The following is a 15,908-nucleotide window of genomic DNA, read 5'->3' as shown; positions in this document are numbered from 1 at the left end:
CTGTCCCTGTCCCCGCTCAATCCTTGTCCCCGCAAGCTCTGCTGGATCCCATCTGCACAAGCCTTGTTCTGATTTTATATGTAAATCATTTTATTAAAGTATAAAAAGAAAACAATATTCTGTACAACTGTTGTTTTATACATCACAAACAATACAGAACAAGGGTCAACAAAATCCCTGTCTCCCCTCACAAATATCCCCTCCACTATCAGGAAGACTGAACAAACTAAATTACTACAGAATGCTACATAGAAAATTCATGCTAACAGAATACCTCAGTCACACACACACAGAACACAAATGCCAAATACATTGACCAAAAATGATAAACATATATTAACCTAAGACAGGAAGTTGCATCAGAACACAGAACCTGGAGCAAGCCTGTGAGGAACGTTGTCAGCTCAATTGGCCTGGCTGCATAAGGTACTGTACAACTACTGCGGGAGGGAGGGGGGAAGGCAGGCAGGCACGGAAATGCCAGACCGGGAATGGTAACTGCAACTGTTTGGGTTTTTTTTTTTTTACCACTGAAGAAAAGCTTTTTACTGTTCCCGTGGGGTAGGAAAAGTTCTGCTCCCACATCCACGGTAAACAGACAGATTTTCCGTAGCTCCCCATCACCCTTTGTCATTCTCTAATTGATCGCAAGTTTTGTTATTCGTGTACAACAGGCGTGACTAACCAGCATTACTGAGATACCACAAGTTAGTCACTCCCGCAGTAAATTAAGGTGCAGTAAAACCCCAACTTTTACCCCAACCTTAAAGAAATACCTACAAAATCAATTTTGTGCATAACAATAATTTTATGGTCTTTATGAACCGAATGTGCATTAATGAATGCACAACCTCCATCAAAATATAATAATGCACACGCAGGTGGCCTTGAACAAGGGCCAAAAGAGAAGGATAGCGAGGATAAACCCAGGAAGTGTTTCTTCACAGAAAATATAGCGGATTCATGAAACCACATTAACAGAGAACTCAGGACAATGCGAGGATACACTGAGACCTAAGAGCAAAAGAAGCAGAAAGATATACTAACAGAGAATTCAGGACAAAACAAGCAGAAAACATACAGTAACAGAGACCTAAGAGCAAAACATGCAGAGAGAAAACATTAACAGAGAACTCAGAACAAAACAAGCAAAGAGAATGCACTAACCAAGAATTAAGGACAAAACAAGCAGAGAGGACATAGTAAACAGAAAACTAAGGGCAAAACAAGCACAACAGGACCATTAATTTTATAGGTTTCAGAGTTGTATGTGTTCTTATTGTGAGAGGGAAGGGGACCCTTCTACATTCTTTAGGTTCATCATGTCAATTTACAGCAGCCTCCCCCTTGCTGAAGTCTAAAGAGCGTCTGTCCTTCAGAAACGGTGCTCCTACTGTAACCAGTGTGTTTTTTTCTAGCGAAAAAGGTGCCGGTACTCAAATGCCAGGCCACCCTTCAGGGGTGGGGTGATCACTGAGGGACCCACCCCACAATAGCCAGGCCCCCTGCATCCAGTCACAGAATCTATGACAAGGCAGAGTTGGTATGAAGAGCCTGAGCTCTTTCATTAAAACTTGGGGACCATGGGTCAATTTCAGCAGACAGTAGAAAAGGTGCCAGTACTCAGTACCCCCAAGAACCCCCTCAAAAAAAAGCCCTGTCTGTAACAATGTACAGAGGAGAGACCCATAAAAAAAAACAGCCCAAGGTGCTATTTTTCCTCTTTAGGTCAACTCTTGTTGTCAGTATACAGAATACCAGTGGAAGACTTGCAAAAGAAAGGTCACAGTTTATTGAGAAAACACTAGTGGCATTTACAAGTCATGAGGCCACAGCTTGAGAACTAGGAAGTGCCACCAAAGTCTACAGTGTGGTCCGCTATACTCCACTGGCAGAGCCATGAGTGTCTGCCAGTCTTCACTGCTCATTACTGATATGCTGGTCTTCTGCAGAGGATTTTAATTCAATTCATAACAGTGAGTATTCTTCAACCAAAGCTCATTCTCCAAAGAGCTTTCACTTGGCTAAAGATTTTTCAATACCTCGTCATCAGTAGCCTAAACAGCTCCTCTAAGTTCAATGAAACCTAATGATAAGAACTGGAATGCAATATCCCATACTCTGCTCCGCTGCAGTTCAATTAATTAAGGGATCTCTTAACTAAGCTGCATTAGGCGGTAAAACACCCCCTAATACAGCAAGAAATGGAGTACTGTGGGATGCACTCAAACAACCTGCAGTAACTTTGAAATCTGTGTGTGCTATACAATGTTTAACATCTGTTTGAGGGGTGCATGTCAGGGGCAAAGAGTGTAATAATCAAATCTAATTAAATGAAAAAAAAAAAGCCTGTATATAAAGTTCTTAAGTGAAATGCATATAGTGATAAAGTTTTTTTTGGGACCTCAGTGGAGAATTTAGATGGACATAGCTACTTCTTTTAACTGTTCTGAATAAATGTCTCCAATATTGTCACTGGTCCAAGGTATTTTTTTTTTTACCAACTTTGCTTTATATATTCACAAGTTTCATAATACAAAGTCTTCCTTCTTTCCGAATTGCTTCAAAATAGAAAAGCTTATATATTGTATTGAAGTTAACACTTAGCTTTAGAATGTCAGCTACGAAGGGTTTATGTGGTCCGACATGAATCGTGTTTCACGTGGCCATTATCAAAGATCAACCCCCCCAGTCTCGGTGCCAAACCAAACATGCTGACCATATATTTTTATGTCGTCAAGAGTGAGCAGTCCTGTACTAACCAGTTACTGCATTTACATTACTGTACAATCACCCACAGATTCTATAAATGGCACCTCAAGTTGCACATGCAAATTTGGGTTTGTGCCCAAGTTGCACGTGTAATTTGAGTAATGAGTCAATTAGTGCCAATAAGTGGGTGCCAACAATTATTGGTGCAAATTGGCAACGTTTGGATTAGCACACACATTTTGCTAAGCGCTATTTTATAGAGATAAGCACGAAAGCTTTAGTGTGTAACTAAAAAAGGGACGTGGCCATAGGAGGGGCACAGACAGGTCAGCGCCGTGTAACAGAATATAGCAGATCCCTGCCTAATTTAGATCTGAAGATTTACACCGGGTTTTAGTTCGTGCAAATCCTCATTCCACTGCTATACAGTATTCTATGAACCACGCCCAATTCGCAGTGTTGTTTATAGAATAGCACTCAGAACGCATTTTCTCAGTGCCCAAATTTGGGCACCATTTACTGAATCTAGTCCTTAGTAAATGGATACCGCGTAAGCCCTTACTGTCTACAAAACTGGTGGTGCGAGTGCCCCTGCAGTAATGTTAAATAATGGCCATGTGCTAATGTCAACACTAACGGAAAAAAAGAGAAGAAAGGCATTTTTATGCCTGAAGTAAAAATAAGAACATAAGCATTGCCATACTGGGAGAGATCAAAGTCCATCAAGCCCAGTATCCTGTTTTCAACAGTGGCCAATCCAGGTCACAAATACCCGGCAAGATCTTGGAACTGTAAAACAGGTTTTTTGTTGCTTATCCTAGAAATAAGCAGTGGATTTTCCCCAAGTTCATCTTAATAATGGCTTATGGACTTTTCTTTTAGGAAATTATCCAAACCTTTTTAAAACCCTGCTAAGCTAACTTCTTTTACCACATTCTGTGGCAATGAATTCCAAAGATTAATTACATATTGAGTGAAGAAATATTTTCTCCACTTTGTTTTAAATTAGTAGCTTCATTGTTGCCCCCTAGTCCTAGTACTTTGGGAAAGACTAAACAAATGATTCACGTCTACCCGTTCCACTCCACTCAGTATTTTATAGACCTCTATCATATCTCCGCTCAGCTGTCTCCTCTCCAGTCGCTTCAGCCTTTCCTCATAGGGAAGCCATCCCATCCCCTTTATATCATCCTTCTCTGTACCTTTTCTAATTCCGCTATATCTTTTTTGAGATGCGGTGACCAGAATTTCACACAGTAATCGAGCTGCGGTCAAACCATAGAGTGATACAACATTCTCATTTTTGTTTTTCATTCCTTTCCTAATAATTCATAGCATTCTACGGCCTTAGTTTGTGGGAAAGATCTGCATTAGGGTGTGCTAAGGCAACTTTTTACAGTAGCTTTCTAAAAGGACTTCTAAGAATGTTGTCAGATTCTCTGGGAATTCAATAATTCTGAATGTCTTGTGGGAGGATCAAGCTGTAAAACTGCCGCTGCTTTGGAATGGGAATTTCTTTCATGTCCGTGCGTACAAAATTCAAGCTGCCATCTAGAATTTGTTTTTAATGCAGTAATGTTTTTAGCATATTTCCTGTTTTCCACCAGAAAAAAAAAAACAGAAGTAGCAAATAAACCAAAATAATAATTGCTTATACAAAAAGTAAACTTATTTTCCACTCAATGGAGTCAAGATGTTAACATTTTACAAACAGGAATGATTAGGAGAGGGAATTCGTTGGAATGCAGTTAATCATGCAGTACTAGCCACAACCGCAAACCTTTCTGTTCACTAACAGACACTGGTTTACAGAAAAAGGTTCTGTGAAACTGGTCACAATGCTAAGGGTATTCACTTAGGACAAAAAAGTCAAGTTATCAACTCCACCTTCCCTGGAATGTAGACTGGCATGTTTCATTAGAGCGTCTTAACTCAGAGGTCTAAATCCAAACACTTCAAAATTAGAAGGAACCTCTCGGGAGAGGTAAAACATAAATACACAAACATAATGAAAACCAATGCCTGTAATATCTAAGAAGGACTCAAATAAATTGATTAAAGGAGTATAGGAGAATTCAATATAGGCTGCACCTGCAGCAGAGCTAAAGTTTCAATGAACCATGTCAATAAACAGCTCAAATGACTACTCTATACACAACTGGTCTCCCAGGTCTGCATTAATGGAACAGGAATGACAAATGGCAGATGACATTTAATGTGGATAAATGCAAAGTGATGCACATTGGGAAGAATAATCCGAATCATAGTTACCTGATGCTAGGGTCCACCTTAGGAGTCAACACTCAAGAAAAAGATCTAGGTGTCACTGTAGACAAAACGCTGAAATCTTCTGCTTAGTGTGTGGCGGCAGCGGACAAAAAAGCAAACAGGAAGCTAGGCATTATTAGGAAAGCAACAGTAAATAAGACCAAGAATATTATAATGCCTTTGTATCACTCTGTGGTACAACCTCACTTTAAGTATTGCATTCAGTTCTGGTCTCTGTATCTCAAAAAAAAGAAATAGCGGAATTAGAAAAGGTTCAAAGAAGAGCGACCAAAATGATAAAGGGGATAGAACTCCTCTTGCATGAGAAAACGATAAAGAGGTTAGGGCTCTTCAGCTTGGAAAACAGATGGGTAGGGGGGATATGACTGAGGTCTATAAAATCCTGAGTGGTGTAGAACAGGTAAGAGTGAATCGATCCATCACTCTTTCAAAAAGTACAAAGACCAGGGGACAAATATTGTTTCACTCAAAGAATAGTTATGCTCTGGAACTTGCTGCCGGATGATGTGGTAACAGTGGTTAGCGTACCTGGGTTTTAAAATGGTTCCTGGAGGAAAAGTCCATAGTCTGCTATTCAGATGAACATAGGGGAAGCCACTGCTTGCCCCGGGATTGGTGGCATGGAATCTTGCTACTCTTTGGGATTCCGGAATCTTGTTATTCTTTGGGATTCCGGAATCTTGCTATTCTTAGGGATTCTGCAGGGAATGTTGCTACTAATTGGGTTTCTGCCAGGTACTTGTGACCTGGATTGGCCACTGTTGGAAGCAGGATACTGGGCTAATTGGAACATTGTTCTGACCCAGTATGACTATTCTTATGACAAATCGTCTCACTGCAGTGAAGTGTCTACTGGAAGGGTATCACAAGAGACAGAAACAGCAAAAATGATTAGGCAGCCACATTTGAGCAGACAGAGGTTCCCAAATTAAGCTCTACCTTCCTCCTTATCACACTTCCCAGCTTTGCCTAATTTCTCAGGTCACTGTACCCAGCACAGCATCCCTGTCCAGTGTGTGGCCTCCACCAGGAGAAAACCCACTGTTTTCAGCTCTGCGTTATGACAGTATTACTGACAGCACAGTCAAAGGCCTTCCCTAGACCCCCTCACTGGCAGCATTCTCTTCTGTTCTGCCTTCCTTGATTTCTTTTATACCCAGTCTCTCCCTTTCCCCAGTTCACATGATGCTGTCACTTAGCTTTCCCCTCTCTCTCTACAGATCACCAAAAGAATTATTCTCTAAGAGCATAAAGAAAAGAAAAATGTTATCCTTGCTGATGTGGCTCCAAGGACAGAAAGAAAATAAAGCCTTTAAAATGATTTTCTAGGAAATGCCAGTTGAACACAATACTGGAGAATGATGCACTCTCTGCCCCGAACAGCCTGTTCTGTTTCATCAAAACCTGGATAAGGAAAACAAGCAGCTCTATTATCTAATTATTTTTTGGTTCCTACATGATGAAAGCTTCTAGCTATCTGCTACCATCAGAAAACTAGTCCTAACCTCAGCTACTACAGAATGCAGTGGCTAACATAAAGCATCTCATGGCTTCCACTCCTGACAAAACTAGCTTTCATTCAGAATAAGCCAAGGCCACCTGCTCTAGAAAACATCCATCTCTGATGCCTTTTCCTTGCTAAAAATAAAATAGACTTGTGCTATTTTACTGCTACTCTGCACATATCCGTGCCACAAATTAGCTTGTAAACCTGGCATACCAAGTTATACAAATAAATCCTGTTCTTGGACTACCCATAAGCAGATAGAACACCAGGTGGGTGTTTACCAGGGAGATGTAAGACTTTGTAGACTGAAGCTGTGCAGTCCTGTTGCATAGATCGAGTCATTCTAGCAATAGAGTCCCTGCCCAATGACCTTGGACAAGTTGAGCAGCAGGATACTGTGTCAGTTCAATGTCTACTGTACGGCAATCATGAAAAAAGTCATCAGGAATACATTTAAGCATATTCAATTTCATGCAGTAAGAAATGAAGATAAACATGACTCTAGACTAAATGAGCAGAAGAACATAAGAAAAGCCATACTGGGTCAGACCAATGGTCCACCTAGCCCAGTATCCTGTTTCCAAGTACCTGGCAAAATCCTAAATAGTAGCAATATTCCATGCTACCAATCCCAGGGCAAGCAATGGCTTCCACCATTTCTATCTCGATAGGTGATTCTGGACTTTTCCTCTAGGAACTTTTCCAAACTTTTTTTTAAACCCACTAACCATTCCGTGAACCTCTACATACAACAGCAAAACAATTGGGTGGAATTTTAACATTTATTAAGCCACAGAGTGTTTTCAGGTGCAGTAACACTGGCCGAGGATTGACCTTCAATCTCTATAAAGCTTATATTAAAGAATTCATCAGTGAGTCAACCGTAGAGGTGGTGCACTCAAGCCAAGGGAAAGAGGAAAGATGGCCAACTGTGCAGCCTCCTACAACATTGACCGAGAGTGTGGAGGAGATGTTCAGAGACATTCCACCTGAGCTAGAGAGGGACAAAATGGAGGAATACAGGGAAATGAAATATACTCTAAAATACCGAAGACAGACCAACAATAAGACTAACGGCAGATCATCACCGTATCACAAATACACTAAGACAAGCAACATGATACCCAGTACTGCCATCAGTTTTAAACTGCCAACAATGTCTAAACTGAACTTCTTAGGAGTCTAAATTTGGTTTCAGGTCCTTAATTTTCTGAGTTTTATTTCATCTGATACTCTTTCACGTTTTATAAACTGAAGGCATCACGGTTCGTTTTTATGCTATTTGTTCCATACAGTGTACCAATGGTTGTCCTTTTGCACAGCTGGATAAAGCACTTTGACTGATACTTTCAAAATAAGATACAGCACAATTCAATCGGTTAAGTAGGAAAAATGTATTTCGGCAGAGCAGAAAAACAGGATAGCTCCATAACCCCACCTGGCCTACCCCTGAGCGAAACCTCACAGGTTTAGGCACAGCTACTCTGTCAAATGCTTGTCCGAGGTAAGACTCTTATCCTTTATGGGATAATTGAACAAAGGTTTAGAAAGAAGGCATAAATAATACAAGTAGACATTAAATAAAATGGTGAAAAGCAAGGGCAGGTCCAATGGCTAAGCAGTAGTGTGATTCTATAAAGGGATCAGAGTATGGTTCCTTGCTCAGGTCTTCCGGTCCTTAGGAAGGCCCAGCAGTAATGTCACAGGGCTTCAGGGTACCCTAGATGGGGTGCTGTCAGGGAATAGAAGGTACACCCCTACAATTACACAGGCAGAAGGTCCACCGTTGATAGCACAGATGCTGGCGGGCCCCTTCAAATTGCACAGAAATGGCTGTATGGCAACCAAGTTCTACAGCCCTCCCCAGGCCCGGGGGCCCAGTCAGCTGCCTGTCTTGTCTGAGGACCCTGCAGCTGGGAATGTGGGTGCTGTGGAGGAAATGTTTGCAATTGCTTGGGAGAGAGGGGGGAAGAGTAGGTACGGGAGTCATAGCAATCGTGAAATGGCAACATCTAGTGGTTGGCATTTAGAATACATAAGGGCAGAGTTCTGGAAAAACCCTGGTGCATGACTGAAGCTGAAGTGTGTGTGTGTGTGTGGGGGGGGGGGGGGGGGGATACAGAGACAATCCTTGCAGGGGAGGATAAACATGAGAAAACTGCTTTGGATGATTTACCAGCATCAGACAAGGCACAACCTTGCTGTTACTTGCACATCTCCTGCCTGGTCACACGGAAAGGCCGATATTCTACGAAGTGGAAATGAACTGATGTGTTGGAGCTGTGCTTACAGTAAAAAGCTTGAGGGGGATCCTGTTACATCCACACTCCCTCAGTCAGTGCTGAACTGGCAGCATTAGAGCTCTCACTAAGTTATAACCTTAATAAATATGACTGATTTCTTTTCAAGTGATGCACAGGCTTGTGACTTACTGTAAACTAATAGTCAGAACAGCAGGCTGTGAACCAGGGAAGCCAGGGTTCAAATCCCGCTTCTTCCACTGAAGCTCCATTTGACTTTGGGCATGTCGCTTAACACTCCATTGCCCCTGCTACAAACTTGATTTCCTTATATGTATTAAAGTTAGTTAGTAATAAATAGGCTTCATTGATACTAATGCAACTTGCGTTAAAATGACAGATGTAAATGCACAATAATGCATATTACAATATTAACACATACATAGGTGCCAGTTCTGTGTGTGCTGTGGGTACTGAGCACCCCCAATATTAAGCAAACTCTTTCACTGTGTCCTAGAAATGGTTAATTTGTGTTGTGTTTAGCACCCCCAGTCATTCTGAAAAAGTTGGCTTCTTTGAATACCCCTACTGAAAAAAGTGATTCTGATGTCCACTCCAGACAAAAACAACCAAAATATTGAACATTGAATGCAGTGGAGCTACTGCCCCATCCCCACCCCCCCCCCCCCCCCCACCCCACCACCACCACCAATGATCCCTGTCAAAATGTTAGAAGCAGAATATGGTTCTACCTATCAAGAACAATTTATAAACTATTCGTGAGCAAAACCAAGGTAACCCTGCAAAAGTCCTAGATCTCAAATGCTAAACCGGTTTTCAAACGTGACTCGCTTATTGAGTGCAGGAAATTTGCTTACACAAAGATTTGCCTCTATCAGACTGCAGCAAGAACATCATGTGAAACACAAAACCTTCTCATGATGGTTTCTGTTCTTCAAAATGCAGCAGCCAGACTTATTTTTTCTGCTATTAAACAGGAAAGAGTAACCTTACTGTTGGTTAGGCTACACTGGTTGTCGGTGGAGACCCGAATCTGGTTCAAATTATGCACACTAGTTTTTAATATAATTCATGGCTTTGCTCCACTGTATGTAATAAAGTCAATAGGACCCTCAAACAGAACAAAATCTATGATGTTTACAAGTTTCTATATGCTGTTTTTTTTTCCAGATCCTAGATATGTTCTTTCAAATAACATTTTTACAGCCAGTTTTGATGACCAAGCAGCACTCATCAGGAATTCCATTCCCTATCAGATTAGAATTCTCCATAGTTGTTCATTCTTTCCTAAAGCTCTAAAGACGTACCTGTTTGAGAAATTTTTGGAATGTTAGTAAGAACAAGCTTTGTGACTCCCAGTAATTGCCTAGCTTCTTCTTTCTGTGATCCGCACCGAACTTATGGATGTTTTGTGGAATGCAAGAAAATATTTTTGTATTTATATTTATAAATTCCTGCCCGAGTCAACTTATCATTTGTTTTTCTCTGGTAAGCAGTACAGCCACTGGACAGGGCTTCAGCAATTTTAATGTTGAAATTTCTTAAAAGTGTTGGAACGTCTGCGTATGGTGAACCAAACAGAAATCTGAACCACCTCGGATATGCAGAAACAGTATACAGACATACACAGCAATCAAGAAATTTCAACATTTGTAAACCACAGGGACTCCTGAGGCAGACCTCTGTGGCCGAAACATGTGTCGAGTCCAGTACTTACTGTGGAATAAACTTCTGATGTGAACTCTTAAGAATCCGTTGGTTGTTTTTCATCATCTTTTGTGTCTCCTTCACTCTTTTGCCTGCCTGGTACTAAGTAAAATAACACATCTTCAAAGACTTCAAACCATCTCAGACAAAGCTCGCACTTGAAGACCCGACAAGGAATCCTCATTTCGCAATAGCTGTTTCAGGGGATCAGTTCTTGTTACACAACCACAGCAGTCAGGAAGATGGCTTACAAGATACCTTACAGAACTGCAGCGGACATACACATGGGCAGAGCATGGGTGGGCCATGGATGTGACGCCAACATGTGTAACTTACATAATATTGTAAGTTACATGTGTCACACTGCAGGTTTCTGGAGGAGTGGCCTAGTGGTTAGAGCACTGGGCTTGACATTAAGGGTTGCCCAGTTCAAATCCCTCTGCTGATCCTTGTGATTTTGGGTGAGTCACTTAACCCTCAGGTATAAAATTAGATTGTGAGCCCTCCAGGGACAGGGAAATACATAAGGTATCTGAATGTAACTCACTTTGAGCTACTACTGAACAAGATGTGAACAAAATCCAAATAATAAATAATAAAAATAAAATATTCTATAACAGCTCAGGTGTGTCCCGGTGCCTTTACAGTGCTGGTGTAAATGTGCACCATACATTGAGACGCCAACTTTTAGCCTTGCCCTCAAAGTGGGCTTTCAGTTAATTTTATTTGATACTGCTTAACCTCAAGAAAGAACAAAGCAGTGAACAATACAAATAAAAACAAATAGAAAAGTATTAAGCTCTGGAGATAAATACCTTTTTCTGAAATAAAATGCAAATTGTAGCATGGACAATAATTTTTCCACAGGAAAAGGGTTCTCAAAGAACCAGGCCTGAGGTTTATCTAAGAAAAAGTGTGAAGCAGGTTCTGAGGACACAAAGAACCAGCAGGTCACGGAAGGTTCCTGATGTGTATAGAAAGGTTGCATACCTTGTGAAAAGTCCAGACTTCATTTTCGGGTTCAGTCTGAAAGAAAAAAATACAGTCAAAAGTAACTGTGAGACTCAGCATGGGCCCAACTCGTCACACCATCACCATACACCTCCTTGAGCAAGCTCAAACAGAAGTATGAAGAGGCAGAAATGACAAATGCCACCCATGATCCAAATAACAGAGTAGAACTATTACCTATCCCAGGAGATTCCATCCATTCCACAGGCATCTTGTTTTTGTACAAATAGGCAGCAATTTTATAACTGGTACCACAGTTAGGTGACTGGATGCAGCTCGCTAAGTGCTAATTCTATAATGCAATCTGGATATAGGTTTGCCAACTAGATCCAGGTTCACCTGACAGGATTGATCCATTCCTGGCCTTACCCCATTGCACACAAGGACTTTTGATTCAGATTTCCCCATTGGATTCTGTAAGAAAAGCAAGGTTACATGTCCCTGCATGCACTGGGGTAAGCCCAGGACTGGATCAACCCTGTCGGGTGAATCTGGATCTAGTTGGCAACCCTATCTGGGTATCAAGATTCCATTATAGAATACTAGCATAAATTGGCATGCTGGTTCCAATATTAAAATGGCTGCCTTAGGAGGTCCTGGCAGCCATTTTGAATGTGGAGCTAGCATAGGCAGGAGTAACTGGAGATCTCTCCTGGCCTGACCACTAGACAAACAAGGCTTCTAAGGTAGGAGGGTGGCTCTTTTGGTCGGGGGGGGGGGGGGGGGGGGGAATGTGGCCTGCTTCTGGTTGGGGGGGGGGCTGCTCTACTAGTTAGTTACTTTTTTGGCAGAAACTGTGCGGTGAATTTCAGCCACAGATTCGGTTTAAACTGAAACTGAAAAACCCAGTTTTGGTTGCCCTCTATGCTAGAACAGTTATCCCTATAGAGAATCCAAGATCTCCCTAATTTTAAATGACAGCACAGCAGGGATGTCCCAGTTAACAGATATATTGAAATCATCCATTAGTAGTACTTCTCCTTTTAACAGCAATGTTGTGACTGTCTTCAATTAAATTTCCGACCTCTTCTGCCTGTGAAGGAGGTTTATATATATCACACCAGTGTAAATAGATGTTCTATTCCTTCTTTGCAGATTAATCCACACTGCAGGAAGGACGATGTGGCAGATGTCATGGGAGGGTATTTCAAAACTGAATGCAAATGCATGCCAAACTCTTAAATCCAGCCCTACACCTATGAGTTTAGTTTATACAAAGAAGCACAAATGCTGAGCACTTATTGTATTACCAAAAGATAAGGGTTAGCGGCTAAGATTAATTCGTGTTATTTATGTTGTTAGATGCGGATTTAGTACAGTAGGAAGCAGAAATCCTTGGCCATCCCTTGACTTTAATCCTGGCTAATCCTGCCACAGTGCTTTTCAGGTAAGAACATCAGACACTGTCTATCTCAGATGAAGTATTAAAAAGCATTGCAAACATTTCTCAGGGAAAGATTCAGACCAGGCCTCAGGCAGTGTGTGTGCAACACTGTCATGGCCAGGGACCAACATAAGACCACTTTTAAGGTAGACTGGCAGAAGGGGGGGGGGCAGTCACCGAACCCTGGGTAGGGGAAGGGGCATGAGCTGCAGACCTGTGAGCAGAACTGGAGGGGCCACTGGTGGAAGCTCTGACCAAGGAAGTGAGCTCCAGCAGCCACAGAAAGAGTTTGGTACTGCTCACCACCAAGTTTGTGTCGCTACTCATAAGAGTGGAAGAGAGAGGGGAGGGAGGAAAGGAAGAGAGATAATGGACCAGAGGGAAGGAAGAGATGTTGGATTTGGGAGTGGGAGGGAGGGAGATTACCAGTCCTTTAAGACAGGGAAGGGGGATGGGATTTGATACACCACCTTTTCTGTTGTCACTATCAAAACAGTTTACATATTATGTACAGGTACTTATTTTGTACCTGGGTTAATGGAGGGTTAGGTGACTTGCCCAGAGTCACAAGGAGCTGCAGTGGGAATTAAATATATAAAATAAATGTGAACATCTCTGGGAAAGGCGACTAAAGTTGCCAGGAAAAAAAATGAGGTTTTAATGAAATCTGTTGGAGAAAACAATTTGTAATAAAACAGTCCAACCCCCATCCTTTTATGTGAAAAAGTAAAAAAGTTACTTACAGAAGTTTGAATATGCAACGTTTGCAGATTGCTTATGAATACATGACATGAAAAAAAATCTGCCATTCTCAAAATTTCGGAACTGCTACTTTAGTCACCTTTTCCCAGAGACGGCCACAAACACCTTTAATTGCGCAATTAATCACAAGCAAAAATTTGTAATTGCAGGATTAAGCATGATTAAAGATGTTAATCAAAATGCAGCCCTAATTTAAACATCTGATTCACATATCTGCTGTCCCTCCTGTTGCCCAAGGTTATTGGTTATTTCCCTGTAGACTTGAGAAGCTCAGATTCAAACCCTGACCCCTAAGAGAAAGATGATGAGAAGCAGCTGACTCTGTAAAAGTGCTCTGGGCGGGGATAAAACATAACAAAACACCTTACTAAAGCTACTCCAGTGTACATCTGATCTTTCTTTAACACCAGGTAGGTTGCCAAGTCCTGTATGTGGATAGGAGTTTCCAATGTTGCAAATTCAGCCACAGTGAAAGGAATTCATTAACTGAGATCAAAAGTTTTTCAAGTTCCTGATGTTTCCCACAGCTCTTAAATAGTATCATTCTTTATAGACATGTTTGTTTAAGACATTTTACGGTTCGTAATACTTGGGCCAGATTCTATATATTCAGAAAAAGAGAGGGTCCAAGTTACACCAATCAAACAAAGCAGAACAAAAAGCACAAAAAGACCTTCAGGAGCAGAACAATGGGGAAAGACATATAGTAACATAGTAAATGACGGCAGATAAAGACCTTCCAGTCTGCCCAACAAGATAAACTCATTTTACATGGTATGTGATACTTTATATGTAAACCAACAAGAAGAGCGGAAGAAACCCAAGAAGACCAGACCAAAAACTCAGATGGTAAGAGCACCAAAAGGTCCGTGTTTCGGCCAAAAGAGGCCTTCCTCAGGGGTCTTCAAATTGACGTATACAGATGTTCCTCCAGAAATTTCATGGAGTTAAAGGCATGAACATAAAAATTGAAAACCAAGAAGACGGTATTTTAAATGAAATGATGTGTCAGCCGACTTTGGAAGGCTAAGTGCTTTCAAAATATGCCTCTTGGACCCTCTTTTTGTTGGTCTTTATACTTTATATGTATACCCAAGTTTGATTTCTCTTTGCCATTCTCAGGGCACAGACCGTAGAAGTCTGCCCAACACTGGTTTTGCTTCCCAATTACTGGCGTCGCCACCCAATCTTCACTAAGATTCCGTGGATCCATTCCTTCTAAACAGGATTCTTCTGTTTATCCCACAAGTTTGAATTCCATTACCATTTGCGTCTCCACCACCTCCCGCGGTAGGTCGTTCCATGTATCCACCACCCTCTGTATGAAAAAATACTTCCTGACATTACTTCTGAGTCTTCCCCCCTTCATCCTCAATTCATATCCTCTAGTTCTACCACCTTCCTGTCTCCAGAAAGTTTTGTTTGTAGATTAATACCTTTCAAATATTTGAACATCTGTATCATGTCACCCCAATTCTTTATCAGAAGGACAGACACAGATTGTGTTTCGTCGACACTATGCCTGCAACAGGGTCGCTACAGATATAAGCCCGCTGATAAAATCGAAATAAACACCGATAGGGCATATAAAATAGAAGAATGTCTAAGTCCAGTGACATTCATCTACTTTATACGCCTTGTCAGCATTTATTTCGATTTTATCAGCAGGCTTGTATCTGCAGCGACCCTGATGCAGGCGCAGTGTCGCCGAAACACAGTCCAGAATTGGGTCTTTTTGTGCATTTTGTTCTGCATTGCTAGAGTCTATATAGGGCACCTAAAAATAGGCATTGAAAAAAAAGTAACACTCAGCACTATTCTATAAACTGTGCTTAAAGTTAAGCACAGTTTATAGAATATCACTTATGCCTGGGAATCACGCTGTGATCATTTGCATAGACTGAAACGTGGTGCAAATCCTTGCGCCGACATTAGGTATGTACTATAACTATGTGAATAAATTCTAGGAATGCCCCCCCATCCACCCATGACCCTCCCATTTCTGCGCCCCTTTTCAGACTCAAGCCTAACTTTACGCTCACAACTGCTAATTAAATCCAATTAGCGCTAATAATTGTTTGTTAGGATGTCAATTGTCAGCACTATTTGGCTTGTTATTCAATTAAGTTGTGCATGCAAATTGGCTGCACGCACAAATTTTCACGCTCAACTCAAAGCGCCATACATAGAGTCCGAGGGTATGTGTATTTTTTCCCATTGTACTGCTCTAGTTTGTTGATTTTGTGATTGTATTTTTATTTGTAAGGCGAATATT

The 15,908-nt window shown here is 41.3% G+C and overlaps 1 protein-coding gene across 3 annotated transcripts in view; it reads right to left on the bottom strand.

Moving 5' to 3' along the window:
* The window catches only part of ARHGAP26 (Rho GTPase activating protein 26), a 369,115-nt gene that overhangs the window by 27,650 nt on the left and 325,557 nt on the right, over positions 1–15,908 (bottom strand). For 2 of the 3 annotated variants that reach the window (XM_030211544.1, XM_030211545.1), the window contains one exon: positions 11,467–11,502. The exons of the other annotated variant lie outside the window; for it this stretch is intronic. In XM_030211544.1, the coding sequence (XP_030067404.1) occupies positions 11,467–11,502 (36 nt within the window). The remainder of the gene's footprint in view (positions 1–11,466; positions 11,503–15,908) is intronic. 3 annotated transcript variants of the gene reach the window in all.

The sequence above is a fragment of the Microcaecilia unicolor genome, chromosome 8 (genome assembly GCF_901765095.1).
Source record: "Microcaecilia unicolor chromosome 8, aMicUni1.1, whole genome shotgun sequence".
NCBI classification, from domain to species: Eukaryota; Metazoa; Chordata; class Amphibia; order Gymnophiona; family Siphonopidae; genus Microcaecilia; species Microcaecilia unicolor.
Note: the sequence above shows the minus strand (reverse complement) of the source record. Positions and strands in the feature narration are given on the sequence as shown.